Raw genomic sequence first — 27,994 nt, forward strand, 5'->3', positions numbered from 1 at the left:
AAAGTAAAAACTGGACAACCCCCCAGCTGGCAAAGTGCGGTGTGGCAGGCACCGGGAAAGACAGCCCCCATGACCCTCAACTCCTGGTCTCAGGCTTCTGTACTCACTGTTCTCTCAGCTTGAGTGTGGCCTGAACCTCACAACTCGTAATGTACAGAATATGGCCAGAGTGACAGGATATCACTTCCAAGACTGGGGTACAAAAGACGATGCAGCTTCCACCTTAAGCGCCATTTTTTTTTTTTTTTTTTTTTTTTTTGAGACAGAGTTTCACTCTTGTCGCCCAGACTGGAGTGCAATGCCATGACCTCGACTCACTGCAACCTCTGCCTCCCAGGTTCAAGCAATTCTCCTGCCTCAGCCTCCCAAGCAGCCGGGATTACAAGTGCCTGCCACCACTCCCAACTAAATATTTTGCATTTTTAGTAAAGACAGGGTTTCACCATGTTGGCCAGGCTGGTCTCGAACTCCTGACCTCAGGTGATCCACCCGCCTCAGCCTCCCAAAGTGTTAGAATTACAGACATGAGTCACCACACCCAGCCCCTCTCAGATTTCTAGAGAAGCTGGATGCCACATCGCAACTGCAAGGTGCCCTGTCAAGAGGCTGCCATGGTGAGAAACAGAGGGAGACCTCCAGCCAACAGCAAGGAACTAAGGCTCTCAGCCCCATCACCTGTAAGGAGCTGAATCCTGCCATCAGGCATTTGAGTGGGCTGAAGTGAGCCCTCCTCAAGGAGCCTTCCAATGACCGCACAGCCCCAGCCACAAGCTCGACCGCAAGCCCCAAGCGCCCAGGAGCCAGCAGCTCAGCCAAGCCTGGATTCCTGACCCCTAGCAACTGTGAGGCAATAAGGGCTTCTTGTTTGAAGTCACTGAATGGTGGGGTTTGTTATACATCAAAAGATAACTTACATAGTGGATGGCTTGTGGAACTGAAATGCATCCATTTAGTACACTACTTGAGGCCACCATGAGACATGGGGACACAGAGGCACCGGCAATCAACAGTGCAGGCAGGCCAGGCACGGTGGCTCACGCCTGTAATCCCAGCACTTCGGGATGCCGAGATGGGCAGATCACCTGAGGTCAGGAGTTCCAAGACCAGCCTGACCAACACGGTGAAACCCCGTCTCTACCAAAAATACAAAAATTACCCAGGCCTGGTTGTGGGTGCCTGTAATCCCAGCTTCTTGGGAGGTTGAGGCAGGAGAATCGCTTAAACCTGGGAGGCGGAGGTGGCAGTGAGCCAAGATCATGCCACTGCACTCCAGCCTGGGCAACAGAGTGAGATTCTGTTTCAAAACAAAGACAAAAACAAGCAAACAAACAAACAAACAAACAAAAAACAGTGCAGGCAGATGGCCATTACTTTGGTGGGGGAAAAAAAAAAAAAAAAAGCTGCCAGGCGCAGTGGCTCATGCCTGTAATCCTAGCACTTTGGGAGACCGAGGTGGGCGGATCATGAGGTCAAGAGATCAAGACCATCCTGGCCAACATGGTGAAACTCTATCTCTACTAAAAATACAAAAATTAGCCAGGCGTGGTGGCACACGCCTGTGGTCCCAGCTACTTGGGAGGCTGAGGCAGAAGAATCGCTTGAACCCAGGAGGCAGAGGTTGCAGTGAGCCGAGACTGTGTCACTGCACTCCAGCCTGGCGACAGAGCAAGACTCTGTCTCAAAAAAAAAAAAAAAAAAAAAAAAAGGCAAGCTAAAGAACAAAGAAATTGACTCACTTCTATACAGGAAAAAAAAATTAATAAAACTATCAGTGTGTCCACAACCATACGCATGCATGTAAATCTGAAAAAAGAACTGGTATATCAGCCTCTGGGACGAAAGGGGTTTGCTCAGGGTGTGTGTTTGGGGCGGGAGAGGTGAGTGAGGTGTGAGGGGGCACTTCCTACTTCCGCTCTCTATTCCACACATTTCAGTGCCCTTCCATTTCAGGAAACTGTTCTAGTGAGTCTAACTCAATACACCTTAAAAGTTAATTTTTAGGTCGGGCGCAGTGGCTCACGCCTGTAATCCCAGCACTTTGGGAGGCCGAGGCGGGTGGATCACGAGGTCAGGAGATCGAGACCATCCTGGTCAACATGGTGAAACCCCATCTCTACTAAAAATACAAAAAAAAAATTAGCTGGGCATGGTGGCGCGTGCCTGTAATCGCAGCTACTCAGGAGGCTGAGGCAGGAGAATTGCCTGAACCCAGGAGGCAGAGGTTGCGGTGAGCCGAGATCGCGCCATTGCACTCCAGCCTGGGTAACAAGAGCAAAACTCTTGTCTCGAAAAAAAAAAAAAAAAAGCTAATTAAAAAAAAAAACATGGGGCGGGGCGCGGTGGCTCAAGCCTGTAATCCCAGCACTTTGGGAGGCCAAGGCGGGTGGATCACGAGGTCGAGAGATCGAGACCATCCTGGTCAACATGGTGAAACCCCGTCTCTACTAAAAATACAAAAAACTAGCTGGGCATGGTGGCGCGTGCCTGTAATCCCAGCTACTCAGGAGGCCGAGGCAAGAGAATTGCCTGAACCCAGGAGGCGGAGGTTGCGGTGAGCCGAGATCGCGCCATTGCACTCCAGCCTGGGTAACAAGAGCTAAACTCCGTCTCAAAAAAAAAAAAAAAAAAAAAAAAAAAATATGGTGGGAAAACGTGTTTTGTGTACCCTGAAACAGATACATTCTTCACACCCCATTTTACATTTTAGAAGGTGTTTTTTCTCATAGTTCTTCTTTGCAGGTGGTGGGTGGGTATTTTCTTTCACCCCTAACAGGTCTGCAACTATGAATATGTTGGTGTTTTAGCATTTCTGCCTCAACAATCACCTTTTCCCAATTGCATCCTACCACCGGCTCCTTTGTGAGAATTTTCGTGAATCCCCAGTCTTGCCTCCAGCTGTAGATTAGTGATTCAAAAGCAAATTGGTTAAAAAGAAAATGTTTCCAACAAGTCGCTCACTCAAGTATAACCTTCCTGGACACCAGTGACTCCTACAAGTTGGGAGGCTTTTTCTTTTTTTTTCTTGAGACAGTCTTACTCTGTCACCCAGGCCACAGTGCAACGGCACAATCTTGCCTCCCTGCAAATTCCACCTCTGGGGCTCAAGCGATTCTTGTGCCTCAGCCTCCCAAGTAGCTGGGATTACAGGTGTCCGTAACTACGACTGGCTGATTTTTCTATTTTTAGGAGAGACGGGCTTCCACCATGTTGGCCAGGCTAATCTCAAACTCGTGGCCTCAAGCGATCTGCCCGCCTCAGCCTCCCAAAGTGCTGGGATCACAGGTGTGAGGCCCAGCTCGGCATCCATTTCTAGAGGCAGTTTGCCCACGTTTTACCTTCAGGGTGCGTTTCAGCCACATGACAACAGGGGCTACTAGCAGCTCTCCTGTGTCCAGGACTGAGCTGACTAAATCATGTTATTCCTTACGATAACCCTCTGGAGTAGTCACTCTTTGACGTATGAGGAAAGGGAGGCTCAGAGACGTGCAGAGACCTGGCCGAGGCCATGGCGCTAACCAGTGCAGAATCGCGGGATGAAACCCTGCTGTTCTAGGCTTCTCACCGTTTCTTTCCTTAGGAGAACCTCGCACTCAGAGAAAAACTTTCCCAAAAGGTTTGCTCTGTTGGTGTTGGCTGGTGCTAATGGGCACAGGAAGCTCTTAGGCCTTGCAGCCACCGGGCCTGTGAAAACGGGGAGGTGAGTCCTATGTGTCTAGATCTGGCCTGGCTCCGTGGGCACTCCCGTGCCCGGGGCTTGCTTCTGCACGCGTGATTAGCCCCCGACAGTCCCTCTGGTTCCTCTTATAGAGTGTTAAGGTCAAGAAGGGGCCACTGGCATGACAGCGCCAAGCTGACGCCTGGAAACCTTTCCTTGAACCCATTTGTTTCTGATCCAAACCCGCGTTTCCCTTGCCGGGGGACATGACCGCCCTGGTGGAAACAGCAGAGAGGCTGCTGCTCCCCGCTCCTCAGCGGCTTTTGACAGAGTCGATCACTCCATCCTCAAAAACACTCTCAGCTTGCAGAACGCCACACTTGCCTGGTTCTCCTGTCTTCTGGCTCCCTGCCCAACCCTCACACGTGGGTCTTTCTCAGGGTTCTGTCCTTGTTCTCGAGTCTTCTCCTTCTTCCTTCCAGAGGTCGCAAAATGGCGGCCCGGCGGCCTCCTGAGACCCACAGGCAGATTTTGTTTGGTCCTCACAGTGTTTTTGTTTTTAATTTGAATGCCATGAGGCGGGGCAAGCACTCTCCAAGTTCGCCACAGTCCCCATCATTCCCTGTTGTCTTACACCCGTCCGCTTCACACATTTTCATCACCTGCCTGGTCCCTGAAGCCATCTGAGTTTTCAAAAAACCCCTGCTACACAGGCTGCCTGGGAGATGACCCACTGTCACGTCTTCGCTGTCATCAGTGCCTCCTGCTCCACCACTCACACTCCTGAGGTTCGCCTAGAGCGCTTGCTCACACGACTCCCAGACCCCCGCCCTCCCCCCGTGTTAGATCCAACAGTTCCAGGGCAGGGACCGGAAACTCACATGCCTCCAGGGGCCAGGCGGGTCACATAAATGAGTGAACTAGCCAGGTATAAGAAAAGTCGACGGCCAGAAATATCATCAAATCGGATCTTTACTGAACTACGGTGAATGCATGGAACATAATACAAACATGGATGATATTGGAGTTTATATTTTTAAATTCAAAATTGAAAAAATACAAATTGAAAAATAGAAATATTTAACTATTAAAATTTTCTCTTTCGTAATTCTTTTTGCGCCTTTGAGTTGAAGCCAAAAGGCTGGCGTCTTCCCTTCCGCACCAAGATGTGCCAGGCCTTGGGGGGCATGGTGGGGACGGGCAGTTTAGAATTCGGGCTTGAATCCTTTAACTGGGAATGACATTTGATTTGATTCAGGTTCGTAACGGAAAACAGCGGCTCACCAGCATGGGCTCTCCCCAACACTGGATACTCAGGACAACTACCGGAGATAGCGGCGAGTCTCGCCATCTTCACAGATTTGTACTTAGGAACCAGCGCCGTATTGCACTGTAGTTCAGTGACTACTATTTATGGTCTGCATTCACACAAGAGACGTTTACCAACAAAGGCAAACTGGACAGTGTCAGTTTCTTTTCATGAGTCTGGATCCCGAGAGCCTCTGGGGAAATTTGGTCTTTAACCACAGGATCTAGGTCAACACAGTCCGTGCCGCCTCCTTCCTTTCTGGAAGCCAACTGCAGCACAGGAAAGAGTAAGGGGTTTTTTCCTTGCCGGTGGATTCCCCGTCTTTGCCAGGACTGAGCATATACATCATACATTCAAGTAGCTGTTTGTGGATGTTTCCTTGCGGAGAACATATTCAGTGTTCAGAAGGGTCATCACCTTGACCAGAAGTCTCTGACTAACCTTCTCAGGGGAACCAACTGTAGCTTTCGCCTGATTACAAATGAAACAAGTTGATTAACTTGAACAGTTCAGATTTCTTCTACAGCCAGTCACAGAGCTTCTGTGACACCTTTCAGGTCAAGTCACCATCAACTCTCTCATGAGGGACTGGAGCCCAGGAGCAGGAGTGTGGGTGGGGAGCATCAAGGTGCGTGCTGTTCAGTTTCTCAGAACAAGTCCGCCCCTGATGACTGATTCGACGACCTGACTTCCGCGTCCTTGCCAAATGCTGTCACCTTGGGTCGCGCTGTCCTGCCAAGTCCCCCTGTCGTGACAGCTGTCCGCAGTTGTGCTTAAGAACTCTGGCCAGTCTCTGTTAAACTTTTCGTTTCTCTCAATATACAAAGAAACACGTTAGTCCTTTCCCAGTGTTGGGCCTGCCTTGGCACCATGTCACAGACTTCTTCGGTCACATCAAGATCCTTAACACCACAAATAAATAAAGCTAACTGGGTGGTAATAGTTTATGAGCAGCGAAAGAAAAGGCCACAATCGACTGGACGCTTTCGAGCCACTGGACCTGCACATCCCCCGAGTCACCTCCAACTCACTGTGCAACGCAAATGCCCATCAGACTTAAATAATGGTCTCAACAGTCACGTGTTTCCGCGCCGGACACGTCATTCTGCTCCTTTATAAACTCACCATCTGCTGTAGCACTCAATGCCCAGGTCATTCTTGCCACGTGATTCCGGAACGGCATACCGCTGCCGCACCACTTCTGTTGATCTGCTCTTCGAAACGAACCCTACTGACACTTGAGTCCCTTCTTCAGCTCGTTGAGGATGGCGTCCCGAGTCTGTTCTGTGTACTGGTCGTAGCTCTTACTATGCTTTGATTCATAGTGGCGCTTCAGGTTGTATTCTTTCAACACAGTCACGTTTTGTTTGCATATTAAACACATAGGCATGCTCTTCACTTCCACAAAGAAATAGGCTCGCTCCCATTTTTCTCGGAACACGCGGCCCTCTCCTTCTCTCTTTCGTTTTGCCGCTTGTGACAGAGACATGGGTACAAGAAAGATTTCACTTTCCTCTGAATGCTACCACAGAACAACCACAGTGCAAGCCCCATGACAAAGGCAGTGACCCTCTGCCTCACAGGGGAGTCAAGAGGGAGTGGTGGGGACTGTGGCGAACCGGAGAGCACACGCCCCATGGAGAGGGGCAGCTCCAGCCCGTTGTTGCCAGGCAGAAGGGCGGGCCCAGGGGTGCCAATTCTTCTGACTTGTCAAAAGAAGCCAAGACTGCAGATTTTGTGTGTGTGCGTGTGTGAATTATCCTGATTTTTAAAACTAACTCGTAAGAAAAAAATGCCACATACGCTAACACAGGGAAGGCCAAACAAAACTCATCTGCACCACGGCCCAGAGGCCACCAGATTGTAATCTCTCTCCTGGGGTGGGGCCCGTGAATCTGCACGTTAACCAGCATCCAAAATGATGTGGATGCTGGTGGTCCACGCATGGACCGCGCTCTCAGCAACACTGGTCCAGAGTCAGACAACAGACAACTCACTCTCACCTCAGGAGAGACCGCCCTGCGCTCCAGGCTTGTCTGGATCCCCCTGCCCTCAGGACGTCTCTGAGGACATCCTTCAGGTCCCTCACCTTGCCACGTCCCAAACCTGTTCCCTGCTGGGTATTCCATCCTGCAGATGGCCCCACCATTCTTCCCGTCCACAGCCCTGAAAGGTCAGTCTCTGACGTGGACCCAGGGACTGCCCTCTCTCCACGTGTGATGTCTGCTTCCGTGGCTTGAACCGCCAAATATACACTGTCCCCTAAAGGACATGTACTGAGCTCCCAACATGGCACCTACCACCTGGACATCCCTTGGACCACTTGCACTCACTACCAGCTCCTTCTCCCAGGAGGCTGACCACCTACCATCACGTAGGCCTGGCCCCGGGAGCCAACCTCTACCACCCAGCCTCACCCCTCCTGACCTCCTTCTGGCCTCATCACACTCCACAGCTGAGAGGGGTCTTTCTGACACCCAGAGCCAGCCAGGCCCGCCCCACTGCTCAAAGCCTCTTGGTGCTCCTATGTCCCCAAGACAAACCACAGGCTGCTCAATTTGGAATCTGAGCTCCTCAAACTCCACACCTGCCCATCTCTCTACCTCCCTGCACACTCATGCTCCAGAAGCATCCATCAACTTGCTCCTCTCAACATCCCAGGCTTTCTCCTGCCTTTGAGTATTCAAAGTTTCTGTTGTTCTCTGCACCCAGATCACCCCTCACCTCCTTCCCTCCCGGCTGCTTCTCTTTCAAGACTCTGAGGAGCTGGGGCTGGGTCAGACGCCTCTTCCAGGCTCCCATGGTGCCCCTGCTGCCTCCACGAGCGCTTGTGTCCTAAGCACTGCCTGCCTGCCTGCCTGCCCCTGCTTCTCCCCCAGACCAGGCTGCACCAGACTGCCTCTGACTCACCACCGAGGCCCCAGCATCACCCACCCAGGGCCCCAGGGATGTCTGCTGAAGTGAGAACAAGGACAGAGATGCCTTCCCGGGGTTTCCTCCTGCCCGATCCTGGGGGATGTCAGTGACGGGAGCCGGGGCGTGTGTTGAAAAGGAACTTTATTGGGTGCTGGGGATTCAGATGAGATCCATGAGGATGTCGTCCTCCATGACGCTGGGCTGCAGGCCCGGCTGGGGGACCGGGCCCCGGGGACCCCCACTCAGCAGCATCTGACCTGAGGGGCAGTGGGGAAGGGACTGCATCTTCCGGTAGGCCCTTGGGCCCAGGAGGGCCCAGAGGCACTGTTTTCTAGGCAGCCCTTGGGGGGACCCATCAGAGGTACCTTCTAACCCCATCTAGTTAGAAATGTGCTGTTTCCCATGAGCCTTTGGGAGCCCTTCTCCAAAACGACTTCTCTGGCCCTAAGTACACATTTCCCAGCAGTCCCAGGAGCACACGCAGGAAGATCATGGGAAACGCTCTCAACCCACTAGGTCCTTGGACCCATGGGCTGTACCTTCCTGGAGCCCTCAGAGCCCCGAAAACAACACGGGGGAATCCCTTGTTCTTGGATCCTATGTCTTCCCAGGAGCCCTCGGTCTCGGCACTCTAGCCCGGGGGCCGCTGGGACACTCAGTCCAGACCTCTGCCCTCCCCCGGGTCCCCTTACCTGGCAGTGGAGCCCGTGGGGGAAGCTGTGCGGGCCAGGACTGAGCAGGTGGTGGATGCAAGAGTGGGGGCCCCAGCTGGGGCTGCCCCAGGCCCTGGTGCGGTGGGGGCAGCAACGCAGGAGCCCCTGGTGGCTGGAGGTGGTGGAGGGAGGCCTGGGGTGGGGGCACCCCAGTCTGGGGCTGGGAGAACACAGAGAGTGGCTCAGAGGCTCCTGGTAGAGACTCCCCACCTCCCAACACAGACACTGCTCAAAGAACAAATCAGCTAGTGGTGAGGGGAGGTTTTTCTTCAAAGGTAGGGGATGGATGGAGAGGAGGCCGTCTGCCTTCTGCCTGGGCCAAAGCCCTAGGCAGGTCTTCATTCACACCCACTGACCACAGTCAACCACCCTCCTCCCAGAAAATAGGACCAGAACTGCCAGGGCCAGGATCTGGAATTCCCCACCCTACCCCCACATCTCACCGGTGGTGGGTTGAGGAGAAGGCTCCGCAGCTGGGGGTTGGCCCCAGGGTTCTGGGGCCGAAGGATGGGTCCAGGAGGGGGTGGGCCAGAAGCTGCTCCAGGAGGGCCTTGGGGGGCACCTGGCGGGGGCTGGGTAGTATTCTGGGGCTGGGGCTGCCCTGTGGCTCCAGAGGCCCCTACGGTACCCTGAGGCTGGGGCTGCGGTGGGCGGAGCTGGAGCTGCTGGGAAGAGACACGGGTGAGGGAGAAGGGCAGGGCCTCACACCCCTCCTGCAGGCACAGTGCACAGGCTCTGGGGCCTCCCCAACCCAGCCCCGAACCCACCAGCCCTGTCCTCACCAGATTCTGTGAGGGCCTTGCTTGGTCCTCCAGAATGGGCCCCAGCCCAGGGGGTGCCTGCTGTCCCCCCATCTGCATGGGAAGAGAGGGGCAGGTCAGTAACTGAGGGTGGTGGCATCCTGAATCTGAAGCGGGAAGACCTGTGCCCTGAGGGGAACTCATAAGGAGATGGGGACATTCTCTTTGGGGTTCAGTGGTCTGGGAGGGAAGCCATATGCTCCCAGGTCCCCAGAAGGAAGCTCTTTGTTGGGGCTTTGATGTGGATGCTGACAAGGGAGAGAGACTGCAAGAAAACCTGAGTGGAACTTAGCTTGCGGGGGGTGCCATGTCTTGGGAGAAGGGTGAGCATCTGTGGCCCTGGAGACCCTGGGGGGAGCGCGTGAGGCTTGGCCAACTGGGCTGCAGGGCCCGGGCACGAGGGATCGGAGCACTGGCTTGGGGACTATGACCACTCACTCCTCGCTGCTGCTGCTCCAGCTTCTGCTGCTGGACCTGCTTGTGGTTGGTGATGACCTGCCGGATGCCATTGACGAAGCCGCTCTGGTCGTAGGGGATGAGGCCCATGAAGATCTTCTTCTTGGATGAGTACAGGAGCATGAGCACACGCACCTCACAGGGCGCCGTGTGGGGGAAGTGCACACAGCCCGCCTGTGGGGACAAAAGCTCTTCAGAACCACTGTGCCCTCAGAGAGACAGTCCTCACTCCCTCCCCATTCCAGAAGGTTCTAGAGGCCACACAGGCAAGGGGAGGTGAGGTTTCTACTGTAGAAAGTTGGGGAGAACAGGTGTGCTTCCAGCTGCTCCGGAGACAGAAACTGAGGAGCTCAGGGCAAGCTGGGGTTCCGGCTGCCCACTGAGAGGGAGAGCGGAGAGAAAGCACTGGAACCCAGCTCTTCAACCTTCAGCCACCACCTGCACGTCATGGGCTCACTTTTCTTGGCCATAAAATGCCAAGGTTGTCTCCTCAAAGGGCCGCTGAGGGTCACAGTCATGAGAGAGGGGCTTAGACGCAAAGCGTGGCACCCACAGGCCTGTGATCAACGGTGGTGTCGGACCCAGGGTATCCAAGAGCTCCTCCGGAGCTCAGCATAGGCCGGTGTGCCCCAGGGGCAGTGCTCCACCATCACAGGGTCGCTGTGACTTTGGGATGTCTGATACACATAAAAGGCCCTGCCCGAGGCTCAGCCCACAGGAAGCACCCAGGAACCATCACTGGTCGTCAGGCAGGGAGCATTCAGGGCAGCCGGTCATAAGGGAAGGGGCTGACCTTGACCAAGTGAGTTCACTTCTCTGAGCCTCAGTTTCCTGCCTGAGACAGACCCTACCTAATCCATATCCACGTGTCCTCCTCCCTGCATTCCCAGTGCTGTCAGGGCTGCAACATGTCCCAGCCCCGAGACAGCCATAGATACCTGCTCCCAGCAGCCTCCCATCAACCAGAGGTGCCCAGAGGCCTAGGTCTGGCCTAGGAGGTGAAAGGCGGCCTTCTTGGGAATCTGAGAACCTTTCTGCTGTCCTGAAGAAAAGGAAATGCACAGCCCCATTCCCTCCTTCATGTAAGCATACAGGATGCCAGGAGCCATGGAGCTACCTTGTGACCATAAAGGAGAGACCAAGAGAGCCACAGCGCCCCGGCCCTGATGTCACAGACCTATGAAACCAACCCAAAGAGCTGGTCCCCGCTGGATGTCCTATTCTGTGAAAAAAATAAATGCCCAAGCTCTCAGAACCCAGCTACACAGTGTGGCCACGTGGTCAGGCCATGTGCAGACACTGGGGTGGCCGGTCCCAGCTGACCACCAGCCGACAGCCAGTGCTGTGTAAGGAGCCGTTTGAGTATCAAGCCCAGTCAAGCTTTCAGATGACTAGAGTCTCAGTTGCCGTCTGATGGCAGCCCCACGGGAGTCCCCAAGCGAGATGGCCCATGGAGCCCAGGTAACCCACAGGATCAAAAAAAAACCCTCAGTGCCCCCAATTGTCTATGTTTGGAAAACTGTGTTACTTGCAGCCAAAAGCACCCCTAACTCTTAGGAATGCCTTCTTCACAAGGTTCTGCAAGGATCTGTGAGGTGATCCCCTTAAGGTCCTCTTTCCTGCAGGAGTGCCTGGTGCACTGAAGTAACTGATCTGCTTGGTACAAGCGGAATCATGTCTCCCAGAAAGCTACGCTAAGGCCAAGCACAGTGGCTCACATCTGTAATCCTAGCACTTTGGGAGGCTGAGGCAGGTGTATCACTTGAGGTCAGAAGTTCAAGACCAGCCTGGCCAACATGGGGAAACCCCATCTCTACCAAAAATACAAAAATTAGCCAGGCACAGTGGCACAAGCCTGTAATCCCAGCTACTCGGGAGGCTGAGGCAGAGAATCACTTGAACCCAGGAGACAGAAGTTGGAGTGGGCCAAGACTGTACAACTACACTCCAGCCTGGGCAACAAGAGTGAAACTCCATCTCAAAACAACCCCCAAAAGCTGTGCTGTGGTTCCAATCCCCAGCACCTGTGAAGGTGACCTTATCTGGAAAGAGGATCTTTGCAGATGTAGTAAGATGAAGTCATCAGGGTGGGGCTTAATCCAAAATAACTGATGTCCTTATAAACAAAGGGACAGAGAGATATGGAGAGAACTCCACGTGGAGACACACACAGAGGGAAGACTGCGGCAGTATGGAAGACCCTGGAGCAGTGGCGCCTGAAGCCCCGGGTTACTGGCCGGAAAAGGCACTAAGAGACCTCCCCTCGAGACTCTAGAGAGAGCACGGCCCTGCCGACACTCCGACCTTGGGCTTCTGGCCTCCAGAACTGGGATAAAACACACTTCTGCTGTTTGAAGCCCCTCCACTTGTGGTATTGTATTACCACAGCCACAGGAAACGAACGCACCCTGTAAACCCAGGCCAGAATTGACAGCTTCCTCCTAACTCGTTCTGTCACATCCAGGTCACTTTTCTATTTTTTTTGAGACAGAATCTCGCTCTGTCGCCCAGGCTGGAGTGCAGTGGCACGATCTCGGCAAACTGCAACCACCGCCTCCTGGGGTGAAGTGATTCTCCTGCCTCAGCCTCCCGAGTAGCTGGGACTACAGGCGCACCACCATGCCAGGTTAATTTTTGTATTTTTAGCAGAGACGGGGTTTCAACATTTTGGTCAGGCTGGTTGGTCTCAAACTGCCTATCTGTGACCTCATGACCTGCTCACCTCAGCCTCCCAAAGTGCTGGGATTACAGGCGTGAGCCACCGCACCCAGATGTATTTTTTTTTTTTTTTTAAGACAGAGTTTTGCTCTGTCAGCAGGCTGGAGTATAGTGGCGCGATCTTGGCTCACTGAAACCTCTGCCTCCCGGGTTGAGCCTCTTGAGTAGCTGCGACTACATGGACATGCCACCATGCCCAGATAATTTTTTTTTTTTTTTTTTTTTTTGAGACGGAGTTTCGCTCTTGTTACCCAGGCTGGAGTGCAATGGCGCGATCTCGGCTCACCGCAACCTCCGCCTCCTGGGCTCAGGCAATTCTCCTGCCTCAGCCTCCTGAGTAGCTGGGATTACAGGCACGCGTCACCACGCCCAGCTAATTTTTTGTATTTTTAGTAGAGACGGGGTTTCACCATGTTGACCAGGACGGTCTTGATCTCTTGACCTCGTGATCCACCTGCCTCGGCCTCCCAAAGTGCTGGATTACAGGCTTGAGCCACCATGCCTGTCCAATTTTTGTATTTTTAGTAGAGATGGGGTTTCACCATGTTGGCCAGAATGGTCTCGAACTCCTGACCTCGTGATCCACCCGCCTCAGCCTCCCAAAGTGCTGGGATTACAGGTATAAGCCACCAGGCCTGGCCCCAGGTGACGTTTTTAATGTGCAATATCCCTCAATCTGATGCATATGATGATTGTAATAAAAGTTAACGCTCTAAAAGACAGACAAGACACCTAAGCACATGAAGTCCACCCAACCATCAAAAACCGCTTCAGTGGGCCCAGGCACCCTGGGGATTCCTGTCAAAGGTCAGCAGAAAGTAGGACAAGAGCCAACACCCCTTGGGCCCCCCACGCCCTGGACTCACAAAGCCGTTGCCCATGATGCGGTAGAGGCCTTTGAGAGACTCCAGGTCCTTGTTGGTGAAATGGAACTGGACCATCCTTGAGTTCCGGAACAAAGGGCCCAGGGTGGTCTGTGGAGACACAGAAGTCGGCTGGCACATTTGTGTGGGGAAGTGAGGAAGGAGGCACGAGGTGGGGTGGGGAAGGGACTGGGGAAGGGACAGCAGGGCTGGCCCTCCACCCACTCACCAGCAGCTGCTGGGGGATGAGCTGCATGATCAGCTTCTGGGGCCACTGCTCGGTCTTCCTGTGGGGTGATGCCGGGAGAGGTATGAGGAGGGGGCCAGCCCCAGCCCTACCGCACCCCACCCGACAGTCACCTACAGGTTCTCGCCATGATTCACGTAGACCTGGCAGGGCAGTGACCGCGTCAGCTTGGTGTTGGCATCCACAGAGGCAGGTTTGGGTTTCTGTGGGGGAGAAAGAGCATGTCACAGTGAAAAGGGCCATGAGCCTCAGTCCCCCTTAGCCCTCATGCCCTACCCTGGTAGTCTCAGTCCCCCTTAGCCCTCATGCCCTACCCTGGTAGTCCCAAAACTCAGTATGTTCCCCAGGTGAAGTCTCAAGAGCCCTGGGCCCCTCATCTAGATCACCAAGCCTTCAATTCCTCAAATATTAGGGCTACTCGTCCAGCCCTAAATCCCACAATGCACTGCTCCCCAGATGCCAGTCCCGCAGGGCCTTCTCAGGGCCCCAAATCCTAGGCTCTCCTGGGTTCGTTGCACGGGGACTCTCCTCTGTACAAGTCCAACCACCCGATGGGGCTCCTGGCCTGGCCCCAAGTCCCACGAGTCCAGCCCAATGAATGCCACCAAACTCAGTACGACAAATCCCATGCATCTGGCCCCATGTGTCTTACGTGCTCCACCCCACAGCCCCAGGAGTCCCAAGTGCCCAGTGGACCCTTAGGCCCCTCACCTCCTGCCACTCGAGGACCCCACTCCAGGCCAGAAGCTTATTGGAGACTGACTGCTGCCCACCGAGGGCTGGGGCTCCCAGCTGGGCTGGGGAAGGGCCGCTCACCCCTCCTGGGGCCACGGTGCCTGCCTACCAGAAGGGAGGAAGGAGGGTCATGAGGATGGGGAAGGAGGGGGCCTCTGGGGGCCGTCTGTGAGGGCAAACCAGGAAGAAAAAAAGGCCCCTTCTTCTGCACCTGCATCCCCAGAACAGCACTTAGCCAGCCCAACGACCCCAAATGGCTGCACGCTGCAGGATTCGAGGAGTCGTAAACCCCATGATGCCCTGGACTCCCAGACCCAGGGATTCCTTGGGTTTCTCAGAACGGTTCTGGCCCACCTGGAGCCATGAGCCTCACATTCTGTCCCCAGACCCACTCAGCTCAGCGATCTGCAGCACACGCACCACGAGCCTCCAAGGCCCCAGGACCACCAGACCCACATCCCCTTGGAAGGCAAATGACTCAACCTCTAACGGTCCTAGCTGTGGACAGCAGGAGGAAGGAGCCAGGGCAGGAGGTGTGCAGGCACCTACCATGGATGGTGCCCCGGGTTGCGCTGTGGGAGCCAGGCCCGAGCCAGGGGCCACGGTGGAGACCAGGCTGGGCTGGGAAGCAGGTGGTGGCTTGGGGGCGCCAGGGGGTCCTGGGGGTAGTGGGGGAGCTGGGGCCTGGCTGAAGGGGGGACCCACTCCGGGAGCCGCTTGTTGGAGAGGGGTGATGGGCGAGACTGTGAGAGAGAGCAAGGGAAGAAGTGGGGAGCAGGTGTGTGGAGAGAGGCCTGCCTGGCCCCTGCCCGCCCTGCGTCCTTGCCCTCGGACTCACAGCGAGGGCCCAGCCCAGCCTTCTGATTCTTGGCAGCCTCCACTGCATTCTGGGCGGCCACCTGAGCTGCACTCAGGTTCCCAGGAACCTGGGGGTAGAAGGGAAGGGGCTGGTGAGGACCATGGCCCCCCAGTCCTGGTGTCCCACGAGGCCACACTACCCACAGCCCCACAAGGCGCAGCCACCCAACTGGGGTAGCTCCTGACTCCCACCACCCTGCAGGCAAGCTTCCATGGTCCCAGGACTCCCACCCTCCCAGGGTCCCAAGGGACTCCCAGCATCCCACAAGCTCCAACATCCAGCTAGATCTCTCCCCAGCGGCCATGGCTCCTCCAAGTCCCCAGAAGCACACCCCTTCCTGAAAACATCCATACCTGGTACTGCGGGGGTACAGGGGGAAGAGGCTGCTGGGGGGCTGCTGAGAGAGTGGCACCCGAGGGTGCGGCGGGAGGCAGGGGGACTGGCTGCTTTGGCTGGAGGGGGCCTGGGGCCGAACCACCCCCAACTGAGAGCAGGAGGGACGGCCAACCCCGGAGAGAAGGGATTCAAGGTGGAAAGAGAGGAGAGAAATCCAAAATCCAAGTCAGAGGGTGCTGGGTAAACACCTGAATCCCCCATCCCCAACAGTGCCCAGGCCTCACCAGGCAGCACGAGGCCCCGAACCAGCACCATGTGCCTTGGGTCCTGGCTCACATCTGTCGGAGGCTGCAGCGGCTCCAGCAAGGCCGGGGGAGCTGCCTTCTCAAACAGAAGCCGAAGGGCCGGCAACTTCCGGGGAGACACGATGGAGAAGTGGATCCCCCGCTGCAGGAGAGGGGCCCAGAAGTCATGATGGGGGCTCCCTCCATAGGGGTGTCGCGGCCAGCCCCCAAGCTACCACAGCTGCGGTGTGGCTAGACGGCACCAGCCCTACAACCACAATCCCCACTGGGCTTTGAGGCAGGAGACTCTGAAACCAGGTATCACCTGCCCCAGGAGACTTAGTTCTGGTTTTGTCAATAAGATTAAGAGGGCCAGGCATGGTGGCTCACATCTGTAATCCCAGGACTTTGTGAGACCAAGTCAGGCAGATCATGAGAAGCCAAGAGTTTGAGAATAGCCTGGCCAACATGGTGAAACCCTGTCTCTGCTAAAAATACAAAAATTAACAGGGCACGGTGGCGGGTGTCTATAATCCCAGCTACTCGGGAGGCTGAGACATGAGCATTGCTTGAACCAGGGAGACAGAGGCTGAAGTGAGCCAAGATCACGCCACGACACTCCAGCCTGGGTAACAGAGGCAGACTCCGTATCAAAAAAAAAAAAAAAAAGAGCTGGGCGTGGTGGCTCACACCTGTAATCACAGCACTTTCGGAGGCCGAGGTGGGCGGATCACGAGGTCAAGAGATCGAGACCTGGCCAACATGGTGAAACCCTATCTCTACTAAAAATATGAAAATTAGCCAGACCTGGTGGCACATGCCTGTGGTCCCAGGTACTCGGGAGGCTGAGGCAGAAGAATTGCTTGAACCCAGGAGGCAGAAGTTGCAGTGAGCCAAGATTGCGCCACTGCACTGCAGACTGGTGACAGAGCAAGACTCCGACTCAAACCAACCAAAAAAAAGGAGTAAGCAAAGCTGGCCACCAGTCTGTGACTGCCCTGTGACCAAGTCCAGGCCCTCAGTGTCTCCTCCCTCATACCCAAGAGTCCAGGCTCCCAGTGCCTCCTCCCTCAGACCCAGGAGTCTAGGCCCTCAGTGCCTCCTCCCTCAGACCCAGGAGTCCAAGCCCCCAGTGCCTCCTCCCTCAGACCCTAGAGTCCTCACCTCACCAATCTGCTGCACAAGATTCTCAGTTGTGCATCCAGAATATGTGGTGCTCTCGACAGCAGGCAACAGGTACGGGGGCGAGTTGCAGATTAGGAGGCAGACCCTGTGCGTCTGGCCACTACCAGGAATGAGAGAAGACATGGAGGCGGCAGAGACAGGGGCCCTGAGAAGGTTCCCAGACCCAGTGCCAGTGGAGGTGCACATATTCTGCCTCACATGGAATCAGAAGCAATGCCCCTACTTTACAAATGAAAACACGGAGGCCCTGAGAGCTTCTGGGATGTTGAGATGTGCTCTATGTCACCCAGCAGGCAAGGCAGGCAGGAGCAACACCCAGAGTTGCTTCCTGATGGGGACGCTGAGGCCAGGCACTGCCCAGGCCTCCCCCAAGGACACACCTGTAGCCTTCTGGCTGAGCATGCTCAGGGACACAGAGCCCACACCTACAGGATGAGGCCTGGAGATGGAGTCACTTGACAGGCAAAGTGGTTCCGAGCCAGGCAGAGAGAGACTGACCCGGCTGGCAGAAGGGCACTCACATCTGCTCGCGCATCTTCTTGAAGTCATCGAACAGCTGCAAGGCTGTGCTGAGTCCTTCCGCGATGAGGCTGCAGCTCTCGCCACCCCCACCCATGAACCTGCAGGGGCAGAACAGTCAGCCCCGAGGGTTGCCATCGTCCCCACCCCTCGGCCATGCTTGAAGAGCCTATTCCCATGCTGTCCCTGATCCTATCCTGGGCTATACACCTTGAGATGACAGGGACAATGCTAAGTTCCATACCCAATCCCTGGTGGTACCACAGCTCCAGTCCCAGACAGAAGAGGGGACATTTGTTGTCTTAATCATGAGGCCTGGGAGGGATGGGAAAGGGCTGGGGAGCACAAGTCTGGGATCCTGTGCTGACTCCAACACTGCGATGAATGATTCCCTGCCCAGCCTCCCACTGTCCCCTCCTCTCTGGACTGTCTGCTCCAAATCAGCCCTGGCCCCACTTCACCTTCCTGGCCAAAGACAGGGGCCTCCTCTGTCCTCCCAGTCTTATGGGTGGAAGTGTGTTCCCTCCCAAAAAGACAGGTTGAGGTCCTAAGCCAGCACCTCAGAAGGTGATCTGATTCGGAAAGATCTTTTTTTTTTTTTTTTTTTCTTTGAGATGGAGGCTCACTCTGTTGCACAGGCTGGAGTGCAATGGTACGATCTCGGCTCACCACAACCTCTGCCTCCTGGGTTCAAGTAATTCTTCTGCCTCAGCCTCCCAGGTAGCTGGGACTACAGGTGTGCACAACCATGCCTGGCTAATTTTCATATTTTTTTTTTTTTTTGAGACGAAGTTTCGCTCTTGTTACCCAGGCTGGAGTGCAATGGCGCAATCTCAGCTCACAGCAACTTCCACCTTCTGGGTTCAGGCAATTCTCTTGCCTCAGCCTCCTGAGTAGCTGAGATTACAGGCACGCACCACCATACCCAGCTAATTTTTTGTATTTTTAGTAGAGATGGGGTTTCACCATGTTGACCAGGATGGTCTCGATCTCTCGACCTCGTGATCCACCCGCCTCGGCCTCCCAAAGTGCTGGGATTACAGGCTTGAGCCACCGCGCCCGGCCTTAATTTTTATATTTTTATCTTTCACAAAAAGATCTTTACACAGATAATTGCATTAAATTGGGGGCCCTAATCCATTATGACTAGTATCTCTGTGAAAAGGAGAAATGTGGATGCAGACACACACACAGAAGCAAGACACAGGGACACAGAGAGTCACATGGGAGGCCACGGGAGGACGGGTGATGCAGCCTCAGTCAGTAACGTCTGGGCCCACCAGGCACCAGGAGAGGTAGAAGGGCCCTGCCCTATAGGCTTCAGAGACAGCCTGGTCCTACCACCTGGATTTTGGACTTCCAGCCTCCAGAACCCTGAAACATCCATTTCTGTTTTTCTGGCCAGTTTCTCAAACTTTACTACAGAAGCCTGGAAAACTAACACACACAGACTCTTGTTTCTCCTCTGCCTGATCTGCAGTCACATCACAGCGTCCATCCCACAGCGTGTAGCCCGGGGATGTCCTCTCCTAAGGGCAGCTGTGGTTGCCACCAGTCTTCCGGCCATGTGGTCGGCAGGCTGACCTTTGCTACAGGGGACGTGTGGAGACTGAGCGCCCCCCTGGGGGTCTGGAGGGCCCTGTATCCCTGAAGTGTGGTCTCTGCTCCCACCACCCCGACTCAGGCCGGGATGGGGTCTGAGTCCTCTCTCACCCCCAGGCTTGCGCACCACAGTGGGCACGTGGGCGGCCTCAGGAAATGTGTGCTAAGTGAACAAAGGCTGGAACAAACCCAGGCCCTCACCGGGCACTTGAGGCCTCTGAGGCCCGCACCCCACCCACCTCTCCTGCTCTACCCCGGGCCTACAGGTCCTCTCCACTGACCAGGCCCAGGCATCCAGGTCTCAGCATGTGCTGGAGCACACCCACACCGGCCCGGACGGAATCCAGCTAGGCTATGACACCCACCCTGGTGTGCCCTTCTCTAGGAACCTTCCCCAGGTGCCACCTGATTTCAGGGCCTGCCCTTGGTCACATCATAGATCACCCGATACCACAGCTAAGCTTCTCTCCACACCCTGTGCAGCCCTCCGTGAGACACACTACGGCGTCCAAGCCCCAGGTCACACAAGGCTGAGGAACGGTCTGCTGAGTGCTCCGGGCACCAGTGGCCTGGCAGGGCCCACGCAGTGGCGCTCTCTGCTTCCCGCCTGAGTTCTCACACCGATTTCTTTCCAGTCCCACTTGGCCTGGCCAATGAACACAAAGAGCCCGGGGACTTCTTCCCGCTCTCGGGGCACTCAGCCGCTGCTCCCAACCCACCACACACTTCCCAGCCCTCTTCTTCCTCGCCATCAACACAGCTTTGCACACAGCAGCTTCAACTGTGGGCAGAGTTGGGATGAACCAACTCCGGACCCAGCCTTTCTGCTACAGGTGAAATTAAGCCAATGTTTTCCTAGGCCTATCTTCGACTTGAACCAAAAGCACCCTGGTTGGGGATGGGGGAATGGGGAGCAAAGGATTCATGCATATGGGGTGTCCCTTTGGGGTGATAAAAACATTTTGGAAGTGGCCAGGCACGATAGCTCGTGCCTGTAATCCCAGCACTTTAGTAGACTGAGGCAGGCATATCACTTGAGGTCAGCAGTTCGAGATCAGCCTAAAAATATAAAAATTAGCTAGTTGTGGTGGCAGGGGCCTGTAATCCCAGCTACTTGGGAGATTGAGGCAGAAGAATTGCTTGAACCTCAGGGGTGGAGGTTGTAGTGAGCAGAGATCATGCCACTGCACTCCAGCCTGGGAGACAGAGACTCTGTCTCAAAATAAAAAAAAACTCTTATGAGAAAAAGTTTGATTAACCAGTTTGAGATCCTAAAATTTGCTTCTTTCTTATTGAACACTGAGCATAAATTATCAGCTATAAGCTCATAGAGTGACAAGTAATAAATATTTTGACAAAGAAATGTGAAAAACTGACCAGATGTGGTGGCTTACGCCTGAAATCCCAGCACTTTGGGAGGCCGAGACGGGCGCATCACGAGGTCAGGAGTTCAAGACCAGCCTGGCCAACATAGTGAAACCCATTCTCTACTAAAAATACAAAAAATTAGCTAGGCTGGTGGGGGCACCTGCAATCCCAGATACTTAGGAGGCTGAGGCAGAAGAATCGCTTGCACCCAGGAGGTGGAGGTTGCAGTGTGCCGAGACTGTGCCACTGCACTCCAGCTCAGGCGACAGTGTGAGACTTCGTCTCAGAAAAAGAAAAAAAAAATGTGAAAAACTTGAAAATAGGGAGCACTATGGCTACTTACAAGATAACGGCTAAAACATCATCAAGTTTATGATATACATAAACTCCAAACAAACCCCTTGAAATAGCAGACACAAAATAAAAATAAAAGCCCCCTATGTGGGATGGGTGGGCTCTGACTTGGTGCTCCTAAGTCCTCTAACTGACTCGCATTTGTTCTACCCAGTATCTTTCCCTGGGGTCTTCGTCGCCCACTTTCATGGGCTAGTAGATGCCTGTAGGCCCCAGGAGATACTGGTCAAAACGCATGAATGTTAACAGCATCCAGCCGTGACTGAGGGCTTCCTGCATGTGGCCTGTCACCCAGGCAAACATTAGCTCCACGAGGGCCAGGACCTCACCCGTCTCACACCCACTCACTCCTTGGTGCCCAGGACAGTTTGTTCCACAAATGTCTGTTAAATTAAAGAGTGAACATATGAATAAAAAAATGAGTTGTCATAACGTTATAGGGAAGACACTGGGTTCATTTTCCTTCTACCTCTTTTTTTTTTTTGAGGCAGGGTCTCGCTCTCTCACCCAGGCAGGAGTGCAGTCGTGCGATCTCGGCTCACGGCAGCCTCCGCCTCCTAGTCTCAGGTGATCCTCAGCCTCCGGAGCAGCTGGGACTACAGGTGTGCACCACCATGCCTGGCTCATTTTTTGTACTTACTTGTAGTTTTTGCATTATATACTCATTCATTTATTCAGCCAGTCTCCTGGACATTCAGCTTTCAGAGGCATGAGGCTGTGACAAGTCACAAGGGCAGAGGAAGAAGCACTTGGCTGCTAGACTCAGGATTTCCCAGTGTGTAAGACACCTGAGCTGGGGTCTGGGAGGCTCTGCAGAGGTCTTTCAGAGTAGTTAGTATAAAGTGGAGTCTGGGCATTCATTCCACAGAATTTACCCTAGGCCTCCCATGTGCCAGGCCCTGTGCTGGCTGCCAGGGACTTCAGTAGCATCAGATTTGGACCTGGGCCTCAAGGAATCTCCATTTAACATCACTCACGTCTCATCACGGTCTCTCCCAGTGGTTCTTCATTGGGGTGCACCTTGCCCCCACCTTCCCAGAGGATACTTTATAATGCCTGGAGACAGTTTTGCTTGCCACACCTTCAGGAGAGGGGCTGCCGGCATTTAGCGAGTAGAGGTCAGGGGTGCTGCTAAACATCCTACAATACCCAGGACGGCCCCCACTGCAAGGAATTACTGCATCCAGTGGCACCAAGGCCAGGGATGAGAAGCCCTGCTCTGTGTTAGCTACGAATTCCAGCTACCACAAAGGGGAAAGCTTCCGTGTCCCCTTTCCCTTTAAGTCCTGCACCCAGCGCTTAAACACACATCCTGCAACAAAGCAGATTCTCAACAAATACCTGCAGGAGGGCAGAACAGAGGTAAGAGCAGCCACCCACAGGGGTTACGGAACCCTGACTGCAGACCAGGCCCTAAGCGAAACACAGTACGCAAGTTGACTTCTGTGATCCTTCTAACAATGTGGAGCTGCACACTATCGTTGTTATCCATTTGCAAACCAGGAAACTGAGGCACAAAATCCCAGCAAACATATAGCACTTAATACCCACCAGGCACTGTATGTAACAGTGATCAATTAATTCTCCAAACATCCCTACAAGGTTGTGGCACCCAGCCCCCAAGACAGCACCCGTGATCGCACCTGCACCTCTTGTTCTCCACACTCTGTGTAGTCTCCTCCTACACTGAACGGGACAAACTTACGCTGCACACCAAAAGCAACATGGCAGAAGTGGGCTGGGAATGGCAGCTCATGCCTGTAATCTCAGCACTCCAGCACTTAGGGAGGTCAAGGCAGGGGGATTGCTTGAGGCCAGGAGTTCAAGACCAGTTTGGGCAACAAAGTAAGACCTCATCTCTACAAAAATGAAAAGAAATTAGCCAAGCATGGTGGTGCCCACCTGCAGTCCCAGCTACTCAAGAAGCTAAGGTGGGAGAATCACTTGAGCCTGAGGGGTTAAGGCTGCAGCGAGCTATGATCCCACCACTGCTCTCCAGCTTGAGCAACAGAGAAAGACCCTGTCTCAGGTTAAAAAAAAAAGAACGTGGCGGAAATGATGGTGTGTAACTTCCAAGACTTGATTACAAAGAGCCTACTGAGGCCTCTGGGAGAGGTGGCTCAGGTCTATAATCCCAGCACTTAGGGATGCTGAAGTAGAGGATCGCTTGAGCCCAGAAGTTCAAAACGAGCCTGGGCAACATTGCAGGACCTGGTCTCTCTTTTGTTTTTTTTTTTGAGACGGAGTTTCGCTCTTGTTACCCAGGCTGGAGTGCAATGGCGCGATCTCGGCTTACCGCAACCTCCGCCTCCTGGGCTCAGGCAATTCTCCTGCCTCAGCCTCCTGAGTAGCTGGGATTACAGGCACGCGCCACGATGCCCAGCTAATTTTTTTTGTATTTTTAGTAGAGACGGGGTTTCACTGTGTTGACCAGGATGGTCTCGATCTCCTGACCTCGTGATCCACCCGCCTCAGCCTCCCAAAGTGCTGGGATTACAGGCTTGAGCCACCGTGCCCGGCCAGGACCTGGTCTTTACCAAAAAAAATTTTGCTTTGAGATGGTCTTGCTGAGTCACCCAAGCTGGGGCAGTGGCAGGATCTCTCTGCCTCCCGGGTTCAAGCGATTCTCCTGCCTCAGCTTCCCAAGTAGCTGGGATTACAGCGTGAGCCAACACACCTGGCCACTACAAAAAAAAATTTTTTTTAATTAGACAGGTACACGGCTAGGCATGATGGCTCATGCCTGTAATCCCAGTGCTTTTGAGAGGCCAAGGCAGGTGGACCACCTAAGGTCACGAGTTCAAGACAAGCCTGGCCAACAAGGTAAAACCCCGTCTCTACTAAAAATACAAAAAATTAGGCCGGGCGCAGTGCCACAAGCCTGTAATCCCAGCACTTTGGGAGGCCAAGGCGGGTGGATCCCGAGGTCAAGAGATCGAGACCATCCTGGTCAACATGGTGAAACCCATCTCTATTAAAAATACAAAAAATTGGCCGGGCGCGGTGGCTCAAGCCTGTAATCCCAGCACTTTGGGAGGCCGAGGCGGGTGGATCACGAGGTCGAGAGATCGAGACCATCCTGGTCAACATGGTGAAACCCCGTTTCTACTAAAAATACAAAAAACTAGCTGGGCGTGGTGGCGCGTGCCTGTAATCCCAGCTACTCAGGAGGCTGAGGCAGGAGAATTGCCTGAGCCCAGGAGGCAGAGGTTGTGGTGAGCCGAGATCACCATTGCACTCCAGCCTGGGTAACAAGAGCGAAACTCCGTCTCAAAAAAAAAAAAAAAAAAAAATTAGCTGGACATGGTGGCGTGTGCCTGTAATTCCAGCTACTGAGGAGGCTGAGGCAGGAGAATTGTTTCAACCCAGGAGGTGGAGGTTGCGGTGAGCCAAGATCACGCTATTGCACTCCAGCCTGGGTAACAAGAGCGAAACTCCGTCTCAAAAAAAATACAAAAAATTAGCCAGGCGTGATGGCAGGTGCCTGTAATCCCAGCTACTCGGGAGGCTGAGGCAGGAGAATCACTTGAACCCAGGAGGCAGAGGTTGTGGTGAGCCAAGATTTTGCCACTGCACTCCAGCCTGGGTGGCAGAGCAAGACTCCATCTTAAAAAAAAAAAAAAAAACATTAGCCAGGTGTGCTGGCAAGTGTCTCTAGTCCCTGCTACACCAGCTACTCAGGAAGTTGAGGCGGGAATATCACTTGAGCTTGAGCCCAGGAGGTCGAAGCTGCAGCAGGTTGTGACTGAGCCACTGGACTCCAGCCTGGGCGACAGAGCGAGACCCTTCCTCAAAAACAAACGAGGCCTGGGGGCTTCCTCTTTGTGCTCTCTATTGGCTCACTCAATCTGAGGAATGGCTGTGGCCATGTTACAACAGTCGAGCTCTGTGCAGAGGTCTTGCGGCCAACGGCCAGAGTCAGACACCTTGGGAGGGGACTTCCCACCACCAGTCAAACCCTTGAATAGTTGCAACCCTGCTGACCTCTTGACACCCTCGAGGTGCCTTGTGACACCCTCAGCCAAGCCATTCCACTAAGCCATTCTTGTGTCACTGACTCACAGAAACCGTGTTATAGATAATCAATGTTTGCAGTATGAAGCCGTTAAGTCTGATGGTAATGTGTTATGCAGCTAAGAGTAAGTAACAGGACAAAATACTAGCACACAAGCACTACCCACATCCCACTTCAGAGACGAGAGGCTAGGCACAGTGGGGACAGGGGCTCCTGTGGCTGAGAGTTCATTCTGTGCTAGAAGAGCCAGGATTTGACCCCAGCCTGCCTGACTCCAGAGTCTGCAACATCAACTATCAAAATCTGATCCAATGCCAGGTGTGGTGGCTAACCCCTGTAATCCCAGCACTTTGGGAGGCTGAGGCAGGCAGATCACGTGAGGTCAGGAGTTTCAGACCAGCCTGGCCAACGGTGAAACCCTGTCTCTACCAAAAATAAAATTTTAAAAAGTAGGTGTGTATACTGGTGCGTGCCTATAATCCCAGCTATTTGGGAGGCGGAGGCAGGAGAATTTCTTTAACCTGGGAGGTACAGGTTGCAGTGAGCTGAGACTGGGCCACCGAACTCCAGCCTAGGCGACAGAGCAAGACTCTGTCTCAAAAAAAAAAAAAAAAAAAAAAAAAAAAAATCCGACCCAAGCCACAGAGGGATGCATCCTGGCTCTGACCCATCCCTCTGCACCGAGGCTACAATGTACCCATCTGGAAGAGGAGGACAAGGACAGATGGAAAAAGAGAAGACAGAAAGGGGACAATCACACATTCAGTACAAGGTGGCTGCTGGAGCTCAGCCATGCCTCCCTGAACGGGAAGTTTTTCATGCTTCTAAACCGGATGGCAGTATTGCTGAGCATACAGAACCCACCACAGAAGTGACTTTTGACAAAAACACCATCACCCTCACAGCCCTTCCAATCGTCTAATGAAAGGGATGGTTCTTGCAGCTTAAACCCAAATCACCTCTCATTCACAGTCCCTCACAGGGTCCCCCAACCCAGCCCAAGTGGGGAAAAAGCTCACTTAATGCCATCCAGCCAGGTGACAAACTCATAGGCGCTGCTGGTGGGAGCGTGACACTGTACGTAGGACTCAGGAGCGCAGTCCACCGTGTTGAACACCACGAGGCTGTACTGGGTCCCCCCATACTGGGGGAGAGGGGGGGACAGAGGAACTTTTAATCTGGGACCTCAATTCCCTTTTACCTCAGAGAAGGAATCAGGGCTCCCAGCTTCCTATTCTTCCAGAACCAGGAACTCCTCAGATTCCTCCTTCCTCAGACCCGGTAGTCCAGGCCCCCAGCCCCTCCTCCCTCAGATACAGGAGTCCAGACCCCGACCTCCTCGTCCCTTTGACCCAGAAGTCCAGACTCCTACCATCTCCTCCCTCAAAGCCAAAAGTCCAGACCCCGACCTCCTCATCCCTTAGACCAAGAGTCTGGATACCCAAGGCCCCTCCTCCCTCAGACTCAGGAGTCCAGGCCCCCAGCCCCTCCTCCCTCGGACCCAGGAGTCCAGGCCGCAGCCCCTCCTCCCTCAGTCCCATGAGTCCAGGCCGCAGCCCCTCCTCCCTCAGACCCAGGAGTCCCAAGACTCACGTCACCCCCGAAGTCCGTCTCAGCAGGAGGACCACCATTAAAATACCTGTGAGGGTCGGAGGTGAAAGGTCGGAGTCAGACCAGAAACTGTGGGAAACTCAAGTGGGAGGGCGGGGTTAGAGTCGCAGAAACCGCACTCACTCGATGGCCGGGAGCAGGTAGTGCTTGCGGAGCCCTTCGAAGTACGGTCCCAGGTTGGCGGTACCCTCAATCACAAACACCACGTCGGCCACCAGGCCCCCGGCGCGGGCCGGGCCCTCGGACCCGGGGACCATACCCCGCGCGGAAGCCGCCACCGCCACCGCCGCCGCAGTCGACACCGCGGAGTGAGCGGAAATGCGCCTGCGCTGCGCGCGCAGCCGCGCCGGGCGGTTTAGGGCTGCTGGGAGCGCACGGGCGGCCATGTTTGTGCGGGGCACGCGCCGAGGCTTCGATCTGGCTCCATCCTCCTTTGCTCCAACCCGTGGAAGACTCAGTAAGGGCATAGTTAGCCCTTTTGGGGGGCCTGATGGGTTAGACAGAATTATTGTCAGGATTGTCAAGAGCGAAATAAGTTGAAGGCGGCTCAGTCGGCCGCCATCTTTGAGCGGGGCGTCTGGGCCCGCCTCTTATCTCAATGGGAGGGGCAGGAGACCTGGTTGCTATGCAACGCGAACGCTGCCCTTGTCTTCTTTCTCTTCCATCCTTTTTTTTTTTTTTTTTTTTTTTTTTTTTTCCGAGACGGAGCCTCACTTTGTCGCCCACCCTGGAGGGGAACGGCGCGATCTCGGCTTACTGGGTTCAAGCGAGCCTCCCGCCTCAGCCTCCCCAGTAGCTGGGATTACAGATGCCCGCCACCACGCCCCGCTAATTTTCGTATTTTTAATAGAGACGGGGTTTCACCATGTTAACCAGGCTGTCTCGAACTCCTGACCTCAAGTGATTTCGCCAGCCTTGGCTTCCTAAAGGGCTGGGATGACAGGCGTGAGCCACTGCGCCCGGCCCGCTGCCCTTGTTTCCTAACCGTGAGATTAAGTTTCTGGTTCTGTTCTTTCGGGCGCGGGGGCTGGGGGGAGGGACGCGAGAAGGGTCCAATCGCATCGGCGGAAACGAGGTTACTAGGCAACGCTCTAAGGTTGCCCTGAACTTGGAAGGGAGGGCAGTAGTTTTCCCCCTGAAAAGCAGCTGAACACGAACCCAAGTGCAAGCAAGGGTTGCTAAGCAACACCTGAGCGTTGTTTTCCGGGCGAGGAGCCAGAAACTAGCCTAGAACATAAATACATTCCAGGTGGATTAACAATGTAAGTGCAACAAATAAAACACGAAAACTATCTGAAGGAAAAAAAAATCCTAATGACTGCCATGGAGTTTCTTAGCAAAGTCACAATACGTAAACTATTAATTTGTCCGCAAAAGACTGCATAAAGCCAAGTTGAGACATATACCACGAACTGGGAAAATCTTTCTAGCGTGCTTGTTGACAGAAGT

The 27,994-nt window shown here is 54.2% G+C and overlaps 1 protein-coding gene across 6 annotated transcripts; it reads right to left on the reverse strand.

The window, feature by feature from the left end:
* Nucleotides 1–4,609: 4,609 nt before the first annotated feature.
* On the reverse strand, nucleotides 4,610–26,875 carry MED25 (mediator complex subunit 25). Of its 6 annotated transcripts, none has more exons than XM_039466406.2 (18): nucleotides 26,669–26,875; nucleotides 26,528–26,573; nucleotides 25,954–26,078; nucleotides 17,598–17,696; nucleotides 17,056–17,176; nucleotides 15,892–16,054; nucleotides 15,625–15,755; nucleotides 15,251–15,338; nucleotides 14,962–15,155; nucleotides 14,389–14,517; nucleotides 13,795–13,880; nucleotides 13,660–13,717; nucleotides 13,434–13,541; nucleotides 9,832–10,023; nucleotides 9,376–9,447; nucleotides 9,037–9,255; nucleotides 8,573–8,753; nucleotides 4,610–6,437 (listed from the first exon to the last, which is right to left on the reverse strand). In XM_039466406.2, the coding sequence occupies exons 1-18, from the start codon at nucleotides 26,800–26,802 to the stop codon at nucleotides 6,193–6,195; spliced, it is 2,391 nt and encodes a 796-aa protein (XP_039322340.1). In that variant the 5' UTR covers nucleotides 26,803–26,875; the 3' UTR covers nucleotides 4,610–6,192. The 6 variants fall into 6 exon arrangements, with proteins under 6 accessions (XP_039322340.1, XP_039322339.1, XP_039322341.1 ...); XM_039466405.2 differs by having other exon boundaries at nucleotides 9,037–9,258; XM_039466409.2 differs by lacking the exon at nucleotides 4,610–6,437 and adding an exon at nucleotides 8,004–8,137.
* Between the last annotated feature and the right edge of the window lie 1,119 nt (nucleotides 26,876–27,994).

This window comes from Saimiri boliviensis, chromosome 14, assembly GCF_048565385.1.
Source record: "Saimiri boliviensis isolate mSaiBol1 chromosome 14, mSaiBol1.pri, whole genome shotgun sequence".
In the NCBI taxonomy this organism is placed as follows: domain Eukaryota; kingdom Metazoa; phylum Chordata; class Mammalia; order Primates; family Cebidae; genus Saimiri; species Saimiri boliviensis.

Bases quoted from the DNA above. Each gene is read 5' to 3' on its own strand.
- MED25 (XM_039466405.2), bottom strand. From the start codon at position 26,802: ATGGTCCCCGGGTCCGAGGGCCCGGCCCGCGCCGGGGGCCTGGTGGCC. The intron at 9,259-9,375 runs GTGAGGACAGGG...GTCTCTTCCCAG, and splicing joins CAAGGCCCTCACAGAATCTG to CAGCTCCAGCTCCGCCCACC. The intron at 6,438-8,572 runs GTAAGGGGACCC...CTCTGTCACAAG, and splicing joins CCCACGGGCTCCACTGCCAG to CGGCAAAACGAAAGAGAGAA.